The sequence below is a fragment of the Taeniopygia guttata genome, chromosome 1A (assembly GCF_048771995.1).
Source record: "Taeniopygia guttata chromosome 1A, bTaeGut7.mat, whole genome shotgun sequence".
In the NCBI taxonomy this organism is placed as follows: domain Eukaryota; kingdom Metazoa; phylum Chordata; class Aves; order Passeriformes; family Estrildidae; genus Taeniopygia; species Taeniopygia guttata.
The window spans coordinates 12,477,668-12,501,089 of record NC_133025.1 but is presented as its reverse complement, the minus strand read 5'-3'; the positions used below and the strand labels follow the sequence as shown (position 1 = coordinate 12,501,089).

The window sequence follows — 23,422 nt, the reverse complement described above, 5'->3', positions numbered from 1 at the left end:
CCCTCTGTAGAGGTATGTGATGTGTGTCTCAGAGTAGAAAAGCAGTTCTGTAGGGCTGAGAGCCGTGAATGTGCACTGCCTCAGGGGAGTTGGGGCTGCAAGCTTTGTGCTTAATGACATATGTTCCCATTAAAATGTGTAAGTTGTTCTCTTGTACAAGTGGTTAACACCTTTTTAATCAGGCCATTTATTTCTTTTACAAAAATAATCACCCTGGGTTGGAAAATGATAGTATTTTATTGTCAGCAGTGTGTATATACATTTATACATATATTAAAATATGTATTTACACAGCTTTCAGTGTGATTGAATGTATCTGAGACACACATAAACATAACACACTACTTGTGGCACATATAATAAGTACTTATAGTGTGAGCAATGCTGTGGTACTCAGCAGTATCCTGATGCCATCAGAGATGCTGTTTAATTGAGAGCTGCTTCTCTTAAACATGGCAAGTACATGGTGTCTGCTGCTTTCAATCTCATGTGCTTATGACATTTTATCTGTGGAGCAAAGACTAGGATGTGTCTGTTTCACTGAGCATCAAATTTTCTGAGATGGATGAATTATCTGGTGTGTGAGGAAAAATAGTATTTTTAGTGTGTTTAATTACAGCTCAGGTTGTTTATCATGTTTTCTGGGATGAATTTCTCAATCTTGTTTTCATCTTATTTTGACTGCCCCATGTATTAATTGTTAAGCTTATCTTTTGTGACAACACCCAGAAGGCACCCTTTTATAAATCAAAAGTAAATATATTACCCTACCTTGCAGGGGTGCCATAAGGCTTAATTAGTTCATTTTTGTAAAGTGTTCTGAGATTCCCAAATCAGCATCAAGTGTTTGTTATTAATTATAGGATCTAGGGAGTATATTGGATGATTTCTTAATTTAATTTCCTTCAGGCAACCTTAAGATAACTAATTTTGTAATATCTTTGCTCTTTTAAATTCCTAAATCACATTTGCTCTTGGCTCAAGTAATTCTGCATATCTTTTCCTCTCACTGTATTTTTATTTATAGACTTTTTTAATTATACAGTAATATGAAAAACAGTCTTTTACTATTTTCCCTGTGAATTCTGCTATGTGGATTATTCTCTAATAATAAGGTTTTGTTTAAACATTAGATGGTGGATTTTTTCCTGCAGTTGGGGGTGTTAAGTAATTTACTTGGCTTCCCCTGGGAAATTTGCAGAGATTACATGGCACTGCTGTGATTTATCATTTCTACTTTATTTCTGACTCATAAAGCATGCATTATTTTGTGTTTACTTTCAGCAACAGATCACAGGAAATTTCATCATCAATCAAAGCCTTTAAAATGGGGAGAAGTGATAAGGTGACAAAGGCACAGTCAGCAACTGTGGTTATTGGGGAATCATTTATGCTTCATTGTGTCGTAACACTTCTCATTTTATTGTTTTCTCAGGATCGGGCTCGTGTCGCTTTAGTTACTCAGATCCCAGCATCACAGTGTCCTACAGCAAGAACAGTTCTGCAGATTGGACTCAGCTGGAGAAAATTAGGTTTGTTACATCTCTTTAATAATTTTCATGCTTTCCAGCTGAGCAGGTGGTGTTTAAACCTGGCTCTTTTAAAACTTGTTTTATTTGTTAACTTTTCAGTTCTCCTTGTTCATACAAAGATGAGGGCTGAAATTCCTGGCTAATTGCAGAACTGCCACCAGGTTTGGTAAATCACAAATTCATCCACTGAGTACGTGGGAAGTGACAAAGAGAATCACTTCACACTTAAAATGCAACTCCAAAAACCAGTAGGTTCAGGTGCCTGAAAAAACAAAACTTTGATGACTTTTTACATTTTAGCGCCATTTTTAATGTCAGCAAGGACCATATTTTATAATGTTTCGTGTTTCTACTTTGGTAGATTAAAATGTTCAATAAAAACATTTTATAGTTTGATATGAACACTTGGCTCTTGACACTCTTGTAATAACAAGATTATGATGAATAATGCTGTGCTTTTAAACCAACATGAAAATGCAAGGGATTATGAATGGAAACTGTAAACATTTTCATCACAATATCCACACCTTTAAAGACAATCAGTGTCAAAGATGTTTTTTTCTAAGAGATTGTATTTTATTAAGTAATAATAGGAAAGGCATTTTGTGCAACGGCATAAAGTCATAATTATGCAACTGGGGAAGAAAAAGCTGTAATTTATAAGTAATATAAACAGAGCATCTCAGTGTGCCTTCCTGCATTACCTCAGTGTCAGTGCTATACAAGTGATTTGCTTGAGCCTATTTTCAATCCATTGAGGCAAATTGCAGAGCAAAAGGGTCCTTAATTTCTGATGAAGAAGCAAAACTCTAGCTGCAAGATTGTGTACTTCAGTATCTCATCCTCCAACTCTTTGTGGGAGTGGAACTACAATTTTAAAGAAAACCCATACATTTTAGTAAAACAGTTGGTGAAATTCTTATCTCAGAAAAATATAAAGCAAGAGTAATTCACTGCAGGCACTGAAGTTGCCTCAGAGTAACCATACAACGCATTTTATTTTTCTCACATTTATGAAAATTACACACCTAGTCCAAAACATCAGCTCAGTTGCTCTCATTGCTCTGCAAGGCAGGAAACTTATGAGTTGTGAGGAGGCAAGCACAAGCCCTTGAGACCAAATTTTTTTTGAAGTTAATGTGCATGCAGCTTGACCTCTCTTTCCTCAACTTTGATGCTGGAGCCAGCAGTAGAAAATAGGTCAATAGAGCAGTGTCGTGCGAAGTGGAGAGGATGAATTATGGAAGGATGCTCGTTTCTCCTGTGGTCTGTATGAATTGCAGTGTTTATTCGAATGTGTCTCAGCAGATTTCACAGCACTACATGCAGCTCCAGGGAACGGTGGGAGAACTGGGGAGAGATGGGACAGGAGGGCATCTGTGAAGGGGAGGTGTTGTGTTTTGGCAGTGGGATGTCAGCTCTGGGCTCCTGGAGGGAGGGCAGAGGTCTCCGTGTGGGCTCTGGGAGAAGCGAGGGCAGTGCTCAGATCAGCGCTGCTCTGAGGGTGACAGACACAATGCTCAGCAAGTGCAGGGAGATTGGTGGGGGCACATTCTGGGTGTGAATATGGGACAAATACAGTTGCATTTCAGCATTTTGCTTTGCTTTCAAAAGTTCCTCTATTTTCTCTGTGAAAGGAAGCTATTGGTGGCCTTTTTCCCTGAAAGCTCTGGATTGTCTCTGACAAACTGTTTACCCTTTAAAGTAGCACTACCAAGGCAAATAGAACGTTGACTAGCTGACATCTTGTAAACCTCATTTTTGTAACTCGTTGCAGCCTGGGGTTTGAATATTAACACGCTGGGTGGTTGTTGCGGTTCAGCCCCACCCAGCAGCCAAGCCCCACACAGACTGTCTCTCACTCCCCCACCAGCAGGACTAGGAAGAGGACTGGAGTAATAAAAGCCAGAGAACTCTTGGGTTGAAATAGAGACACTTCAACAGGGAAAGCAAAAAGCTGTGCAGACAAGCAAAGCAAAACAATGCATTAGTTCACTGCTTCCCATGGGCAGGCAGGAGTTCAGCCATCTCCAGGAGAGCAGGGCCCCATCACGTGTGATGGTGACTTGTGGGACAAACACCATCACTCCAAACATTCCCCCTCCTTCCTTCTTCCCCTCACTTTATGTACTGAGCATGATGCCACATGGGCTGGAATATCCCTTTGGTCACTTGAGGTCACTTCCTCTCGGCCTCCCATGCATCCCCAGCTTCTTTGGGGTGAACCTCAATCCTTTCACAGCTCTCTGAAGAGCTCAAGGCCTAATCGTTGCCTAATATGATGCTCCAGGTCTGACTTTCTGGCCCTCATTCTCTGTTTTCAGCAGCAAGAGAGAGGACAAATAGATTATTTCCTCTGTATTGCTCTTGAAGCAGAACATGGAAAGAAGGACAGCCTGGTCCTCCCCATCCACAGAATTATCCTGACAGCTGGGATGTGGAATTGGAAGGACATGTTTGTCAGAGAAAATTCCTAGCTTTTCTCTCCAACCATTCTGTTGCATCCAAATCATAAGAGACTGAGACATCAGAAGTCAGATTTTTTTTGTTGAAGCAAAAATCAAATTTTGTGACACCTGTTTTTGTAAGGAGCTTCCTTAATATTTCTTTTTGACCATACCTGCAAAATACCTGACAATACCTAGTCACCATCTGTGACCAGCACTGAGCATGGGTGTGGTCCTGCTCTATCCTCCTGCTCTCCAAACATCTGCACTGTTCTGTTGCTTATTGCCTTAGCTTGCACTCTCTTTGAAGCCAGGCTGCCTGTTTGGGCTGGACATGCCCTGCCTGGCACAGTGGGACTCTGCCTCAGGACAGGTATTTTCTGATCTCCATAGAAGCTTTATCAGCATACAAGGGATGTCACCACAACTGTGTAACACCTAGTAAATGTGTTAATTGAGGGATAAGTGTTCCTGACTAAATTGTTTAAAATTGTTTTTCAGTGCCCCTTCCAACATCAGCACAATCATCCACATCTTGTACCTTCCTGAAGATGCTAAAGGGGAGAACATCCATTTTCAGTGGAAACAGGATTATGTTCTTGCTGGTGATGTGTATGAAGCCTGTTGGGCATTGGACAACATCCTGATCATAAATGCTGCTCACAGAAAAGTTGTGTTAGAAGATAATCTGGATCCCGTGGATACTGGCAACTGGCTTTTCTTTCCTGGGGCCACAGTTAAGGTTAGTCTGATTTTCCGTGGTTTAATATTATTGTTACTCTTGTAAGTAGGAGAAACCAAACTGTGATCATAAGGGTGTCCAAGCAACTCCATGTGCTTCTAGCATTGGGCTCTTTTTAGCTTTGTTTCTACGCTTTCTCTAAAAGAAATTGGGGCTCTCTAAAACAATGCAACTTTTCTGTCATGACCAAAACCAAACGCCATTTATACTGTCATGTCAAATGTCATGTAACAGAAAATGAAAAACAGCTTCCTTTTAGCAAAACAATGCAATATTTTTGAAACAAATTCAAGTCTTTCTGTTAGATATTTTAAATACCTGCTTTTTAACTTCGTCTTGTTCAGCTATAGCTACTCACTTCACAAATCATCACAAAAAATAAGGTTTCCCACTTTTTCTGTCTGTGAATATACCATCTCCATTGCAGCATGCATTCAGGTAGTGGCTGCTCTTTAAGAGTCTCTTTTTCAGTATGATCCTGTTTTGATATGTGAGATACAGCTAGAACAAGATCCATTCTATCTTGAGAAAAACTCTAAGGAGCCCAACAAGATCTCTGTGCACAGAGTACCTTCACATGCAGATTTGTTCAATATTTGGAAAACAGTTGGATTCTTGCTGTATGTTTCAAAGCAGACAGAAGTTAAACAGCTGATAACTTTCTGGTTTCATCCTATTTTCATTCACAAAAGCAGTTTTGATGTCAGGGTTCATTTATGATGCTGTTAATGGTTTTGGCAATTGCACAGGAAACAGATGTCGAATACTGAGGGCAGTAAGACTTTGGTTTTGGCCTCATCCTTTTCCCACAGAACCTTATAGAAATGGCTTCAAATTAATAGTTTAAGACATAAATTAAGATATATATTCCCACTAATCTACTAATCTTATTAACTCTTTTTTTTTTTTTTTAACTTCAGCAAGGTCATTTAAACTACATTGGCAAAGTTTTTACTTGAGATTTTAGAATCAAATAATGTCCTGCATATTTAATGAATATTATGTGATTGTGTAACACTTGTTGTTTTGTCAGTCTTATCTCTGGATTTTGAAATCCAGCCCACATATGTGAGGGTGTGCAAGAAAAGCAAGGGTTAATGTGCCACAGGCACTGTTACTTTTCTCAGTTGTCCAAGCCTAAACATTACTTGCTCTTTCTGAAACATGTATAAGCAACATCTAAATTTTAGCAAATAACTCTCTTTTTTGTTGCTGTTCATGATTTTTTTTTTTTTTTTGATTGATTGTGGAGATTCTTTTGGGGTTGGTTTAGTTAAACCCAGCTAGTTTGTGCCAATACACAGCTAGGCATTTATGAAAGACAAAGTACCTAAATCTGGCAATCACTGAGCACTGAGAGTTTCTAGACAGAAATCCCATCAAGTTCAAGACTTATATGTGACATGAATGAGGTTTCACCAACCTGCCATTCCTCCAAGCTGATCTTCTTTCTGAGGTACAAGTGAAATGTGCAAATGCTTGTTTCCAGCTGACCTCTGACTTTGTGTAGCCACTTATTCCAGGCTGAGGATATGTGTAATAGGCAGGCTGGATTAAGGATATGTGTGAGGCAAGCCTTTAATTCTTCATGGGACCCTGCAGTGTGTCTGTATTGTCACCAGAGCACTCCTTCATTCATTTCATTTTTAGCTCTTGCTGCAGTCTTCCTCTGATTTTCAGGAACAATCTTGCCAAATATAATTTGAACAGATTTTGCAATGTGAATTTCATGTTATGTCAAAAGTAAGACTATAAATTGGGTCAAGATTTTCATCAGATCAGCATAAAACCTGTCGTAAGCATTCTAACACCAAGAACAATTTTTTTTACAATTTTTTTGCTTTTCATATTTGGGATATTACATTAAAATTTACAAAATTTTTCATTATTTTCTTTAAAACACATTTAATCTCTGTTCATCACGAACATAACATTTTGTATAAGTAGAAAAGTAAGAATCCTTGTAGATTGTGCTAATGACATTAAATATGGCATGGAGGAAGGCTATAGATTTCTCTATCATAGCCAAAGTCACTGGCATACAGAATAATATTTGAGAAACCCTAACTGTTACAGGGGTGTCTTCCATCACAGATAATTCTAGTTCCCTTTTTCTACAAGCCTTTTTGCTTCCCAGACAGCAAGAACTTGCTAAATAGTCCTGATCTTTGTTCACAAAGTATGTATAGCAATTTATTTTTTTTCTTTACACTTTTACTAAGGGGCCAGCAAAATGTGGTCTCATAGCTGTCTGCAGTGGCCAGTGATAAGGTCTGAGGGAATGACAAGAAGCTGTGTCAGGGAAGATGGAGGCTGGCTGTGAGGAAAAGGTGGTGGGCACTGGAACAGGCTCCCCAGGGCAGTGGTCACAGCACCAGCCTGACAGAGTTCAAGTGTTTGAACAATACTCTCAGGCATGTGGTGTAATCCTTGGGATGTCCTGGGCAGGCCAAGAGCTGGACTCTGATAGTCTCAGTGAGTGCCTTCCAACTCAGGATATTCAATGATTTATGAAGTTTCATTGCTGTCTCATGCTGCCTCTTATAACTCTCATCTATGTGCTTAAAGTTCCCATACTCACTATCACGATGCTGAACTTCATTCCAATCTCACAAGACCATTTCTCTGATAGCCAAGCCTGTTTGTACCATACAAATTTCAATTCATATCCTCCCATCCTCTTTCAAGTAATATTTTAGAAAAACTAGTCTTAAAAATATTTCTTGAGTCTAACATGTAAGATGAGGCAATTGGACCACTCTCTGTCCTTGACAGCAAAAATAGCAGAGTTTGCATCCACCTAGGCAGATGCTCTCCTCCCAGAGGAGTGGTGTCATCCTTGCTGCCTGCTGAGTCCCTGGCTCATCTTTGAGGGTACATGCCTTGAAGCTAACACCATTGGAGTGGACACTGAGAGTATTACTGGGAAATTTACAGCGTTGCAGCAACGTGTTCACTCACTCCAGTTTGGTGGGTTTGGATGCTGTGTTCTCAAATAAACACTGTGGGAGCTTTCCTGTGCCCAGCTTGGAAAGCAGTTTCTCCTCCTCTCCCAGTCTGCTTAAGCTTGGCCCAGGGATTTCCTTGCATTTCCTTTTGCTCTCAGGAGCAGTTGCTGCTCATTTGAAAGTGCACGGCTGGTTGCAGACGCAGCTGGACCTGGCTACTGAGATAGGATGCAAGCTGAGAGATAAGCCATTGAGTTTGTGTGTTTTGGTTCCAAAGAAGACAGCAAAAAGCAACAGAGATGCTGTTAGCAAGGCCAAGCAACCCTTAGGAGATTAATTGGATCCACTGGAACATGTTTATCTGTGTCGGGCTGTGAGGAAGGGTGTTGAACGGGATAAATTCCTGACTGGGTTTCAATATTTCCAGTGACAGCTCTGAGCAGGAGCATGGCCTCACAACTGAGCATGGTTGAGATGTTGCTCTGGTGGTTGAGATTGCTGAAATGCGTGGAAGTATTCTTTACTTCTGTCAATATTGCTTCTTGGAGCTCTACACCTATGAAACAGAACACTGATTTCAGCTTTCATTGGGCACTTCATATATATTATAAATTTTTCCAGAAATTCCTGAGCTTTGAGGTACAACATTTGCAAGTTCTTTTGTTTACTCTGATTGCTCTAGTCCAAAATTGGTTATGCAAGCTCTAAAACTAATTTTGAGAAGGAAGACAATCTCAGTAGTCTTAGTTTATCTTTATGCATTGCTTTGATTACACAAAATAACACTGAGACCAAACCACCTGACTCTGGAATTTTTCCACATTGGGAAAGAGCAGTATGGATCATTACAGACACCAGAGGGACAATGTATCTGGTCGTGGTGTGTTAACCCAGTGACACTTACCATCTTTGAGAAAAGTCAAGTTACAGAATTCTGACTCACAGTAGTTGCAGCCACCCTTCATTTAGGAGCTGGAGTTGCCATTCAGCTGGACAGCTTGGTTTGTTTGGTCTGCAGGGTTTGGGGACCTCACCTGAGGCTGTTGGTGCTGAGCTCTGTGTGTACAGCCTGGCATGGGATGGGCAGTGGGGACAGGTGTGTGCCAGCCTCACTGAGCAGGTTGGGGTTAGGACTAGGGTAACTGATCCATGCTATTTACTACTGTGGGCATGACCAATAAACCCTAAAAATATTCCAATCCCAGTATCCTGATTCAGTAAGCCCTTTAAATAACAGGTCATCACCATTCAGCTCATTTTAATTTCCCAGATATCCATGCCAGCATAGCAGAAGGGAAAGTTGCGTAAGAAAAGAGTCACTCAATATTCCGTAAAATATTCTGAAAATACGTGTAAAACACTATGACCTTTTACCACACCCTGAGCAGAGCAGGGCTGTGCACATCCCAGATCTGCAAGTTCTTCCTGAACCTGCATTGTTATGTGTTGCTGAGCAGACATGCACACAGGCCTGGGAATCTGGCAAAAAGAAAGGCTGATTTAGCTATTTGATCTTCCCTCATTCCAGAGTAGATTTACAAATGTCTGAATACTCTGTTAATTAATGGAATGGTTTTGAATAGTCTTCTTCTTAAACATCCTGATATATATATATATATTTGGGTTTGTTTGTGCTAAAACAAACAAGAGTTTTCTTCCCTTTCTTTTGCTTTTAAATTCTTACTTTAAAAAGTGTTCAGGTATCCATTTTCTTAATCAGTTCAAATGTATTTGTTTGAAGGAGAGGTAATATTCTATGTATGCCAGTGTGAAAATGTCAGACTGAAATTGCTATGACCTTATGTTGGTCAAAATGACAAAGACATAGATTCTTCTGACAAAATTCCTTTGTTTTTCAAATAAGATATATCAAGGCAGTATTTGGTCTGTGGGCCAAACCCAGCCTTTTAGCCAGCTGCTTTGCCTTGCAGGAGCCCTTATCCACCACATCTTCCTGGGAAGAGATGGGCAGACTTCCTGCTGCACCTCATCTGAGAGACATTCCTGCTTCTCTGTGGGTGGAAGGAGGAGTGTGAGAGGGGAGGAGAGTTGAAGAAAGCAGTGCAGGGTGCACAAAACCTGTCTACCAGCTCCCTTTAGATTGTGGCCATTCTGAGCTGTGCCCATGAGAAAGCATTTGTGTCCTAGCCCATGGATGCTCTTGATTTGTGAGCACACTTGTAATTAAAATAATAATACTTAGATACAATGCCTAGGAGTTCATTAGAACTGACAGGTGGTTGGCTATAGTGCTGTGAGTCATTTGGGCAGCTGAGAATTGATGTTGGGCAGCAATGCTGAACCTACACCTTTCTCCATGCCAGTTCCCTGTGGCTTGGAAGTGTTGGGAGGGATGGCAGGGAGCCAGCATTAGCTCTGAGCTGGTGTCCAAACACAGGGGGTCTTTCCTGCCCCCTAGAAAGAAAGAATTTGATCTTCACAGGTCATTGTGAGATGAACATCAATAAAAATTACATAAATTGACCCTTTAGATGCCAAAGAGTAGAAGCTACCTTGCTTTATTGCTTCTCTGATTTTACAGTGGTGTGAATGCACACCACACCATGGCTTTCAGAAGAGCAGAGAGCAGGTGATGCTCAGGGCAGAGTGCTCCAAACATCAGCAGTTCCCAGGGCATGGAGGAATAGCTCAGATCATGCCAGTTAAATGACTCATTAAGGAAACCGGTCATTGCCAGAGCAACCGGTGTTGTACAAACATCGTGATATGTCCTAAAAGACTAAAAACCATACAAACCATATGAATCACTCATAAACAGGCAAAACGTTTTGAGCATTAGCCTTTGGATAACAGTCTATAATCGGAAATGATGAGTGCAAACACACTTTATAAAATGTTTCTTGTTACATCACAGGACAAGTTTCATCCCATTGTTTTGGAAAGGGAAAGTGCACTCTAACCCTCTGTGCTTCTGGCCTGCTTGTACAGCCAGGGTTTTTGTTCTGTAGCCTACATTAAATGATGTAAAAATGTAGCACATGGGAAAGACTAAAGCTCTGTTTTTCTCATGGAAGGTATTCTAATCACATTGTATTCTTTCCTTTGGTTAAAGAAGGAATTTCAGGCCAGGAGAATTAGCAGCCAAATCCACAGAAATTAGAATTTGAAGTTGTCCCCAAATTGTGTAACCGTACTTTTGCTGACTGACACATTGCATACAAAGTATGATTTTATTAGGACTTAATCTATCCTTGTACCTGCTATCATGTCAAAATTTTAAAATTTCTAAAACCTGCATGACTCATTTCCAGAAAGACACAATATCTAATTTATAGCTCCATTGACAATGCTGCTTCAATTAATTTTCTTCGTCTTTCTTCTTGTTCCTCTATTGCTCATATCTCATCTGTTTGCACTGCCTAGATTTTAATTAAAAAACCTCTCCTCTCTAAGGAGCAATCTGAAGTGGCAAAAATAATCACTTAAAATATTGCAGTCATTAAAAAATTGGCTGCAGTCAAAGCCACGCATTTTCAATTTGCCGACAAATGATATTTTTGTTTCTTTTTAAAGTACATTTTGTATTTGAATAGCACACGCCAGCCAGCCTGGCTATCAGAGATGCTCCTCCAGCTGGGTGGGCTGTGTGACAACTCCTTAATGGGGGAAATTGATGGCCCTCTGCTTGTGTAGAGGTGAAGGCATACTGGGCAGATTTCTTTCCATCTGCCATCAGCCCTTTGCAAGCTGGCACTGCCCAAATGCCCAACACATTCATTCCAATGCAAGAAATGTCGCCAAAAAATAAATTGTGAGGCTACAGCTGTCTGAAAGAATCATCAGGGCCATTAGGCCCAGGGGAGATAATATGAAGAAGAGCATCAGTGTTCATCACTGATAAAAAGCTAATTAAATGATGGTAAAGATGACTGTGAATGCTTTAAAGGCATAGAGGTGAACAACATTTTCATTGGAGTGCAGGAATGAACCTCAGGAAGATGATATGCAAGACCTCAGCCAAAAATCTGTTACACTGAGGAATTTCACACTAGTGTTTCCTGTTGATGCTTTGCCGAATGGCACAGTTGTATCATTTACTTGCCCTCTGTTCCACTCTCCAAGTAAAGAAATCCCATACTGTAAAGCCAAGAGGTATTTATTGATTCACAAGTTTGACTTGAACAACAGGGACAGAAACTGGCTTGGATGAACTTCAGTGCTTCTGTTTACATTCCTAATATTTGTCTTTTGAGTTTCTAAAAATCTTCAGGGCTGTGTCTTTAGCTGCAACTGTGACAGAGGCTGATCTGGTTGAGGCTTGTGCTGCTTCCCATTGAACTGGAGATCTCCAGATCCTCCTAGCCAAGAGGTCACACCGAGGGTCGCTCATGTCTTCTTACGTGGTGCTTGCATGCAAGTCTTTAGAAATATGGAGATTGATCAGACATGTTACATGATGTAGGATTCCAGATCTCACCTGGGGCCCTTATTTAGTTATGAAACCTTAAAGAGGTCCAGTTGTAAAGGGCCTACTTCCCCAAATCTGACTTTCCTGCTTCTGCTGACCAATGGTTTTGAGCAGTCTTAATTGAAACAATTCTGCATCTCATATGATCAAGAGGCTTTCCTAAAAGAACCTAAAATCTAAGAAGTTAGCGTAGGATAAAGAGCTTGGCAGGCTCGTGACAAAAGATTGATTTTAAAACCGCGCATTGGTCTCTCTCCCATTAACTAATGATTCATAAGGTGTAGAAATCCTATATGAATTTGTAGGACTCGCTGGGTCTTATATACAATTTGGCTAAGAACTGTACTGATAAACTGAAAATATTCGTAGACAACAGCAACTTAAAAGTGAAAATGAATTTTTTGTAGTTGTGATACCAATGTATCATCAAAGAGTCCTTATCAAGGAATGTACCTTTGCTGCCTCTCCGGACACAAAACAAAAAGCCTGCGTCCCAGGACATTGCCATACATTTATAAAACAGGGAATAAGCTGGGCATGGGAATGTGTGGGAGTAAAAGGAAATACTGCAGGGGGGAAGAATGCTCATCCTGGTCATCCGTCTTTGGTGTAATCATTGATAAGCCTTGCTGAAGAGAGCACTAAGGAAGTGTCTGAAGGAAATCATGTGGGCCCTTGACAAGAGCAGTGGGGAGAATGGGCAAGGGCATGCAAGTTCGGCTGTCTCACCAGCACATGTAGTGACAAGCATTGGCAGTCAAGGAAAAGTGGCCCACAAGATGAGGTATATGGGAAATGGTGGAAGCAGGTGAGGATGGGCCATGCAGGGCCTTGAAAATGGGGAAAAAGCAGTGATTCCATAACTATCCAGTAGACAAACTTCAGAAACACAGCAAATTCAGAGTGAAGATTAGATTGAAAGTAAGTCCAAAATCTTGGGATTCAGGAATACATCCAGCCAATTTTCATTTTGCCCTATTCTTGCAGAGCAATAGCTTAACAATTACAGCTAGTGAATAAGGTAGTGCCAGATTAAATTAAAATATTTGTTGGTTTTTTCATGTTTTTTCTCTTGGGATCACCACATTTCCTGAACAGAACCTGGCTTCCTTCCCTTTGGCAGCAGGCAGGGGTTGTTTATTAAGGAATACAACTGTTTATTTATGTCAGGCTGATTGTCCCATTCCAGATGCAAACAATGGGCAACAGCAACTACTGTGAGGAGGCTTCATTCAAGTGCCTGTGTCTTACATTCTATTATGTAGGTGATCTGGGAGTAAACTTTGTTAAATAATGTTTATCAGATTTGTCAAAGAATTTATTCTCTAAATTAACTTTTCCTTACAAATTAGTTAACATTTCAGTGTTGTAATTTGCACAAGGACACACTAAATGTTCCAGTGCATTTAATCCCCTTTAAACAAAATTGAATGGTGCTTTCGTTCTGGACCTACAGCTGATGCTTCCATGGTAACAAGAACAAATATTCTACAAGTGGCTTTCATTTGGCCCTTTTAGTTACAAATTTTGCATAACAAGTTAATTTTCTCTTCTTTTATATATTATTTAAATGTAAATTAAAATTAAACAGAGAACAAATTTAATCTGGAATTCATAAAAGAGGACCATGCAACTACGTAATCCACAGGATCTCCAGTTTAGGGAGAGCTTAATCCAGATAGTTTTAAAGCTTATTATCTGTCCATTCCACATTTCTTACCTTTTGAGAATAACAAAATAAACACTTGTGAAATTCAGTCCTTAATACTGGAAGTATGTAGACTTCCACTGCAAGTGTAAAGCCTTTAATTTGGGAAAGAGATAACACAATATGTAAATTGTACATTAGGGTTTTTTTCCTAAAGACTTGAAATTCAACTCTTGGGTTGAACCCGAGAGAAAACAAGTCTGATGGTTTCAATTCTGTCTTTAATCTGTTCAAGCCCTACTGCAAACCCACAAAACAATCCAACGTATTTAGCAGCCTCCTTGATGCTGAACAAGACTGACAAGGTAGCTGGGGGCAGTGCTGCTGCTCCTGCAGAGGTTCTTTTGCTCCTGGAAAATTTAGCTGAGTGCTCTTTGAGGTTTTTTCTTACCTTAGCAGCCCATCAAGTAAAAAAAAGAGCAATAAAAGCTGTGACAGATAGTGACTGCTTGGAAAACTAAAATTAAAAACTGAGGGTGATGGTTATACAGGCAGGTGGGAGAGAATTAAGATCATGTGTGGAGGAGCCCTGGCCCTTGCTTGGGCAGCTCAGCTCATGGAGCTCATCCACATCTGCTTCTCTCATGGGCAGGTGTGTCCCAGGTGCCAGATGGTGGCACTGGGGCAAAACCGTACAAGAAAATGGTGGCACTCCCTCAGAACCTCTTTTGTGTTTAGAGCACGTTTCTCTTCCTCACTCTTTTTAAAGGCCATTAAGGTCATGATCTTCAATTACATGTTTTACAGGTATTTAGAATGACAGAGGGGTTAAACCCCAGACTGAACTTCTCTTCTGCGTAGCGGTTTCACATGAGCCAAAGCTGACATGAGCAGATTGTGATTTGAGCCATACGTTGTGTGGTTCATTAACACATAAAATATGCATAAAATACATATTCATAGATACTATGAAGCTGTGTATAAATGCAGAAATATAGCTTTATAGAACTAATTTAATAAATTACGATTTTGAGCTTTCATAAAGTGTTCATCATACACCACTGTATAGATAATTATTTATATCCCCCTTGCCAAACTGCCCATTTATTTATCTTGACAACCTAAATGAAAACTCCATTCAATATATATTCTGCTAGACAGCAGAAGGATGTACAAATATTAAAAGATAATGGGGTTGTATCTGATTTATGTTTATTTTAATAGATGATTTTCATCAGGGAAGAGATTACTGATTACATATCCATTATCAAATGCATACTTACATATAACTTAGCACCTGAAATATAAGTTGCTCTTATAGAGGATTTTCCAATGCTTGTATACAATTCTAATATCTAGCTCAGTAGGATCTACTTAGCTATTTGTTTCCTAAGATGAAGGTTTGCATATAAATTTGAATAAAGTTTTAGCCTGAATATTTATTTTTAGTGTATTTATTTGACTGCCTGCAGATAATAAGACTTTTGTGGCAGATTGATTGACAGATAAAGGATACTTCATTTGTGTTCAGCAAATGAGAAAATTCTGAAAATCAAGAAGCACAACAAAGAAATTATTCTTAAAATTCTGATATTAGCGATAGTGATGAGTGTGAAGGTTAAAATCAGTAAACAAAAGCAATTTCTCAGTCCATTATAAATAACTGCATAGTACAACTGCTGTTTTTCAAAGAGAAGATATGAAACTCTCTCATTAATTTCTGCTAGTTGTAATATATTTGATGTGTAAATTATTCTGCCTTTTTAGTGGCATATATAATGTACTGTGTTTATGCTGCATTAACAGACCAGGGAGAAAGGAGCCTTGTGACAAAATCTATTTAATTTCTGTGATAAATTATCAACACTTCAGGATCTTTCTATTGCTTTGACCTTTCTTTGGAAAAAAAAAACACCTTAACAGCAATTTGTTTATTTTAGCGGTTGAAACAGTCTTTAAGTTTTTACAATGTGTTATATTTTTATGCGATATTTAGTCTGTGTTAATAAACATAGAGTTCTTGTCATTCAAGTATAGACCAGGAACTCTCTATACAAAAATTAGACATCACATACTCACAGTTTTTTCTAAGAATGTGTAGGCACTTCTAGAAATATAAAAATTATGTTCCTCTATGGAAATTAATTGCTGAGGTATTGACAACCATACTTAAAATAATTTCAATTATGTCACTTTATTGCATGGATAAATAAAGTGTTATAGGATATGACAGAATGTGTTACTTTGTACTTTACTTGTAAAACCCCATAGACAAAGATGTACTGAGCAGTTTGCATTTTTTGCCCTACCTTTCTCTTTGTTAAAAATCTAATTATTCCCTTATGTGACACACCCATGACCTTTTTAAGTGCAGAATATGTTATTGTCATATTTTCCCTTGGCACATTATGAAGGGGTTCAGAGACAAGAGGGCACTGCATAGACAATACTGAAAAGGTCAATGCAATTTGGCATTATTGTATCTCTTTTTTAAATACTGAGGTGTTGTAAGAATGCAGAATTATTCTAATTAATAGTTCCTTAATTCAGCTTCCAATTTTAAGGAGCAAGATCTCGCACACACACACACACACACACACACACACACACTTGAATAAAAGAAGTGTTTGAGAGAATTATTATTTTTATCAGTATTTTTTGTAATATGAAGAATTCTAAAACTGCAAAGTGCTGTTTGCATTAAGACAAGGTAGATTTTCTTTAGAAGCTTCTAGTACCTTTTTCTGCTTCACAGATTTGTCAGACTGCCATTTTATCAGGCACACAAGAAGGCAAAATAGGATGGGAAAAAGAAGAAAATCTATACTGTAACCCCCCCACCCCCGTGCACCTCACAGGCAGCTCCTTCCAGGCCAACACTCCTGGAGAGTTCTGGTGTTCATGGCATGTTGGGGGAGACACTTGGCACCATTTGATGTTGCTGAGGCAGTATGTGCAGAAATGCAGTAGGAAAAGCAGACACTGGGTTTGGGAGCAGCCTCAGGACCACTGGAATTGCTCTATCACAAGAGTTCATTGCCTCTAGAGCTATTTGTTATGCAATTTGGACTAAATACAGCAAATGCAGCCTTTTCAGTCATACACTTGAGGCCCAAAGTTTACTCTATGGCAATGCATAGCAATTTTACACACAAATACCTCTTTTGGCAAAAATTCAAACACGGAGATCTGACATGTTTCACAGTACAAAACTCTTACGCCTACAAAATCTCCATAGCAATATTTGATATACTACTGAGGTTATTTGCAGACAGAGTTGTGTGTGGGCCAGATGTAAGGGTGATACTTTAAAACCAGATATGTGGTACATGACTTTTCAATGCAAACACAGTTTTACCGTGGTCTGTAGTGGGTTTGTAGGGAAGCAGGTACAAGATTCGGACACAATAATTGTTGGGGCAGGACAAGAAAGATACAAGACGACCATCTGGTTTTTATTTAGTTTCAGGCATCAGTGAGTCCTTAGATAAAGTACAGCTCATGCTGAGATCTGACAATGTGTGAACACCATACAAACCCAACATAACCTCAGCTTCGATGTGCTCCTTCTGCCCACAGCACAGCTGCCAGTCCGATGGGAACTCCATCTACTTCCATGGGACAGAGGGCAGCGAGTTCAATTTTGCCACCACCCGGGACGTGGACCTCTCCATAGAGGATGCCCAGGAGCAGTGGACAGAAGAGTTTGAGAGCCAGCCCAAAGGGTGAGTATCCCCAGCCTGAGCAGGGCCCTGCACAGGTGAGCAGCATCACTCCAGGGATGAGGAAACAGGATAATTAGGGAATTGCAATTTATCTTCACTGTGTAGTCAGGGAAGATTGTGTCTAGGATAAATTAGCAATACTGTAAATAGCCCATGGTTGCAGATTTTAGGAAGAAACAAGTCCAAGAAGCCCAGGAGGAACAGTTTGCCTCTGGACCATCCTGTCGCCACTGTTTGCAATGAAAAAAATCATGTTTGTGACTAATGTAGCCATTCTAAAGAAACATGTGATGGTGACTTTTTTTTTTTTAATTCACACCAGAGTGTTGTTAACAAGCTCATATCCATATGATATCAAATTCCTTGAGAAATTCCTCCTCTCTGGATTACTGCTGTGAGCCTCACTTTACTGAGAGAGAGCTCCTGCTTATGCAGATGCCTGTAAGTGCTGGAGGAGGAAGAGGAGGAGAAGGTGGAGGCAGGAAAACTGAAGCAGCAGTCTGTTCTCATCTAGCATCACCAAGAGCATAGCCATACCTGCTGGGGAAGAGCTCAGGGTCTGGCTGATAATTTACTATTTCTATTTTGAATATATGTTTATGATTCAAAGGGTCCCTGTAAAGCCATATCCAACAGGGAGTGCTGCAAGGATGCAGAAAATAAACAAAACTGTCTAGGACAGTATTACTACTCTTACCAAAACATGACTGAGCTTTAAAAAATGTGTCCTGATAAAGAAGCTTTATTTTATATACCTCATTGTATAAATTCTGCCAAATAGAAAATAACCTCAGTAGGATCTGGGTTTTTTTATATTAAAAAAAAAAAAAAGTCATTAGTGGTTGTAACCCCAGGGCAATGAGAAACATACACTGCTAATTTATGGGTCTCCACTGAATGTTGATTTTAACCTACAAAGTACTTCAGATCATTAGCAACCGATTCAAATGCTGCCTATGCTGTGCTGAAAGTGAAGAGCACCTTTTAAGAAATACATGCTAATATGTCCTGTGGATGCATATATTTGGGATTTACAGAAAAAATATTCACTGTGGACTCTGTTCCAGTTCAAATAATCAGCCAATGGCAGCAGGTGCTGCTTCAGACAAAGGGAAGAAATGAGCTTGTGTGTTATGGTCTGCGTGACAATGTGGGATACCTTTGAGATGTGCTCTCCATCTTGTTTCCATCCTGGAAAAAACAGCATGGGAGTTTTGTCTGTGGATATCTGCCCTGCCTGTAGATCTTCTCCACACAACTGAGTGTGTAGTTAAGATAAGTTGGGCAGCTTGCAACCTGGGTTAGCAAATTTACAGCTCCTTCTGAATTAGGAAAATGTCACTTTCCCTATCATGGGCTGCCTGGTTCCAGCTGGCAAGGGAGGGTGCAGCCCTCCTTTGATTCTGTCATTCTGTGTCCCAGCACCTTGGTCCTGATCTGCCCCCACTCTGCCAGCCCAAGGCCTCACAACCTTTTTCCTATTTTTTTCTTTGGAAATTTTACTCTATGTTAGAAACTTCCTTCTTTCTATTGTTCTATAAGAATGGAGATTTAAATTGCATGCTGCCTTAAATAAACACTGAACTTGGGTGATGTTATGGACTATATCCTAATCATATAAAATTGCCACCACTATTGTTCCTTTTTTCAATATTTCTCTGGAATTTGTGTTGGGAGCCGTATATAAATGCAAATACATTTGAGTGAGTTTCCTTAATCACTTCTTAGAGAAATATATGTGAATGCTATTTAAACTATATTTGAACTACAGTTTTACTGTAATCAAACAGTCACAGAACACTGGATACATGAGAGAGAGTTTGTAGGAAGTTCTCAGGCACTGCTTAGTCACTTCAGCTGGAGCCTGCCAGCTTTCAAGGGGAAGGCAAAAGCATCCCTCATAAGGAAAGCAAGAGGAAGCTCAGGTACAGGAGTCACCACCAGTTCTCTCTGCACCAAATGCTCTTGGAGATGAGGGCAGAGGGAATCATCACTGTTTTTAATAAGCAGTTGGTTGGTATTTTTGCATGTACCACCTAAAGTGGGAGGCTATGTGTATAGGGCTTACTGTTGTAAGTACCACACATATTTCCACTGTCGTTCTGCTTCTCTTTACTTGAGTGAATTAGAGCCTGATCCTAAAAGTGAACAAATCCCCACATCAGGCTGCCTAGTAGGCACACTTTTGCTTTGGACCTCTGTGTTAGTTGGTCTACTTTAGGTCCATAAATTATCTGTTTTATAAAGAAGAATTGGAAGAGTCATGTGAAGGATAAATTAGTTCAAATGTAAATGTTAAATCACACCATCACACAGGATCCTTCTCCATTTTCTTTACTGGCAGTGTCTTTATGTACTCCCATTAAAGTGCCTTTAAAAAAAAAAAATATCTAGAATTCTCTGGTTTTCATTTCTGATGCTGCCTAAAAGGAGGGGATCCCTGGAAACATCCATGATCTGCATCATTCATGACCCTGAGCTGTTTTGTGGGTCACTACAGAGTGTTTTAAATGAGCTAAATAGAGCATACAAAAGATCAATGGAGCATTGTAAGATTTTTTTTTTTGTGTGTGTGTAAGTTGAGGTAGGCACAACTGTTTAATTCTGTTCTTGCCTTCAGCCCAGGAGACCCATTTTCAAAATTGTGTTTTTATATTGCACATTAGCTTAAAAATATCTGCACAATAGAATTAGGGTTAGATTAAACTGTGCTTCCATTAAAATATTTATATCATAAATCTTTTCAGTGACGTTAAGCTCACTAATTCCTGTGTAAATGACTGACAGGTTTAAAGCAAGATTTCCAAACAGCCATGTCACCAGTCTGTCACAGCTTAGGTCCATGGAGAAACTGGCAGCTTTTAAGAAGATCCTAGAAATGCATTTTGGAGTCATTGAAATGGTTAAACTAATAAATAGATTGTTTAGTTCTTGTTATGACAGTTTTTGAAATTGTGATATGGCACAGAGATTGTCTCTGGTGGAAGGAGACGGGAAAAGACTTTGCCTCCCACAGAGATTTCTGAACTTCCATGTTTTCTCATTCCTCCTGAATCATACTGGATAGTTAAATGTTTGGATTATCAGGATTTAGTAATTCTAAATAATTTCATTGTTTTATCAGCCTTATAATTCTTAAATACTTAATTATGAATTAAGACTTCAACATGAATAATAATAATGTATCAGACCAAAATAATGCACGCTTTCAACAGTTTCTAGTATTTCAAAACATTTTGATCGAGTTTTGAAGTAGCCATCGCTTTCATGATGAAAATGTATTTTCAATGTAAAATATTTAATTGGAAAATTCTGCAACAGCTCTTTTAATTATCACTGAATAAAAATAAGATGAAATGTTGTACAGAAAAACTGAGAAAGATCATATCATCACATATTAGAAACACAGCAGTCTTTTTTCATACTCTGTTCATGTGTTAGTTAAAAACTGTTACCCTAAATGCTCAAAAAGATGAAAAGAGAGCATTTTCAGCTATTACCTACATATTTAATATTTGTATAGCATATATTTGCCTTTTCAAGTTTATTGATCTATAAATCTTTTATTATGCAAAATTAATCAGAATGCATTTCTATTTTAAACATTTTAACACCAGAAAAAAAAAAATGTAGATGATAGAACAATACAACACTACATATTTGGTAACAGCATTCATTAAAAGCCTTATTTTTTCATTAATTCATGCATTTCTGCCAAATTCTCTTAAATATTTATATTAACTTTGCCTTAGTTGAGTGAACTGAGTTTAAAAGCTAATATTGAATACATAAATAACGGCATAGGGATCACATTTGAAACACTGGTTTGTTGTCCTCTGTAAGAGTAGAAACAGAAAATTTTTTAAGTACAAATAAACCCCTGTGGCATGTTTTTTATGAGTTTATCAGTAGTGTGCTGCTACACTTTCACCACCTATTGTTGGCCCCTGCAGGTGGGACATCTTTGGAGCCGTCATTGGTACTGAATGTGGAACCCTGGAATCGGGCTCAGCTATGGTATTTCTCAGAGATGGAGAAAGAAAAATATGTACTCCATACATGGACACCACAGGTTACGGGAACTTGAGATTTTATTTCAGTATGGGTGAGTATAAATTACTAATGTAATACAACATGTGAAACATGAGATTTACTTTATGCAGTGCTCCACAGTTGAAGAAGTTTCACGTGGAGAAGCATCTTCTTGTCTTGTATACACTCATTTCACTCAGCGCCCCTTAATCCATACTTAGAAGAGATAGTCGTATCTTTGTCATCTTTAGAGGTTTTACAGGTACTCTCATATCCTCCTGTAGTCATATCCATGTAGTCCCTGGTGCTAATCCATCAGAGTCCAGAGAGTTGCGCACGAGGATGAGATGAGAGTAGCATAGAGTTGGGGCAGCCTTCCCTAGTGAACCCATGGAATAGTTTCACCTCAAAAGCTCTTACTCCATTCCTAAAATCCATCCTCTGCTAATACATTGGCCCAGGGTGAGATTCACACAGTGTGCTGTGGTCTTGGAGGAGGTGTGTTCTACGTGTGGCATCCCTCATGAAAAGCACTGCTGTGGTGTTAGCATCATCTGTGGATCTTCCTTACTGGGGCAAAGGACATCAGTCATTTGCCAGGGCTAAGAAAGCAGCCAAGATCCAGCCTGTCCTGTCTCTTCCCCTCCCCACTGTTGTCACTGCAACTGCACAGGTTTGATGTTGCAACAGAGCAAAATCCCCATGGACATGGTAGTTAACGCTCACAGTATTTTTCCAGAATGTTTATTTTGCACATAAAGGAAGTTCCATGAGGTTATTCTCTCAACATCATGTTTAGAGAAAGTGAGGATTTTTGCTTAAAAGAGAATAATAGAATAATAAAGGAGGAAGCAGAGAATAAACCTGTGACCTCCACAAGCAACCTTCTGTATCAACAAGAAAAAAACACACTTTATTTAATGAGGGGAAGACCTCATGTTGTTTTCCTAAATTGTTGCACATCTCCTCTGTGTTACATGAATTATGAATAAAGCACAGGAAAAAGAGGATGCTTTTTCTCATTTCTTCCAAGCATTACAACACCTGCAAGAGAAACAGGAAAGAAATGTTGTCAACCTTCTGAACTTACGGGAGAAGTTGTCAGCAGATACAGACACAGAGGACAGCAGGATATTGTTTGAAAAATGCCTTCTCTATGTATTTTTTAATTAAATGAGTAATTGTTTGAACATTCAGGCAAGGAGAATATCTGAAAGGACAAATGTATGTTCCTTATTACAGTATAAAACACATTAGACATGCACATCTTGTCCAGTTCACTGGGCTGCTTTTCCTAGGCCATTACAAGAACTGGCTGGCTGTAGGAAAAAAAAAAAAAAACCAAAAAAAAAACCCAAAAAAAACCCAAAACAGATCAAGTGCTCCAATATTCTGCAGTCTTTTCAAAGAAGCTTCCTCATTCTGTTTTTATTTATATTTTGAGATTTTTTTTTTTAATACCTGGAGTAACCATACTACACAAGGAAATAATTAATAATTCCTGTTTCAAATACAAAAACTTCATTTTTAAAATTTCTTTTCCATAATACCAAAGTTGTGTGATGATGTTCATCTTCTAACTATAATGCAGAATGTAATGCTCATATTTGCCAATACATATGCTCTTTCACAGAAGCTTAGTGAGTATTTTAGGTTCTATTGATAGGAAGATATTTCAAATGCTGCCCTATTCTAGTTGGGCAAGCATAACACATATGTTTTGTGTGGTATAATAGATTTCATCCAGCCAGCCATTCCTATTAGGACATGATGTAGACAGTAAAAGGAGCAGCATAACAAATAAGGTACACAGCAGTCTTTGTTACTTCCTACTTAGAAAAAGTTCTCAGCTGCCAATCAGCTAAGAAGCATTTAAGATACTGTTAAGTACCTACATGTGTGACTGCATGAAGTGTGAG

At 39.1% G+C, this 23,422-nt stretch overlaps 1 protein-coding gene across 2 annotated transcripts in view; it reads left to right on the top strand.

Moving 5' to 3' along the window:
• RELN (reelin) overlaps positions 1 to 23,422 on the top strand; it is a 276,674-nt gene that overhangs the window by 147,350 nt on the left and 105,902 nt on the right. For both annotated transcript variants that reach the window (XM_030291632.4, XM_072919453.1), the window contains exons 9-12: positions 1,436 to 1,532; positions 4,481 to 4,721; positions 17,326 to 17,471; positions 21,425 to 21,576. In XM_030291632.4, the coding sequence (XP_030147492.4) occupies positions 1,436 to 1,532; positions 4,481 to 4,721; positions 17,326 to 17,471; positions 21,425 to 21,576 (636 nt within the window). The remainder of the gene's footprint in view (positions 1 to 1,435; positions 1,533 to 4,480; positions 4,722 to 17,325; positions 17,472 to 21,424; positions 21,577 to 23,422) is intronic.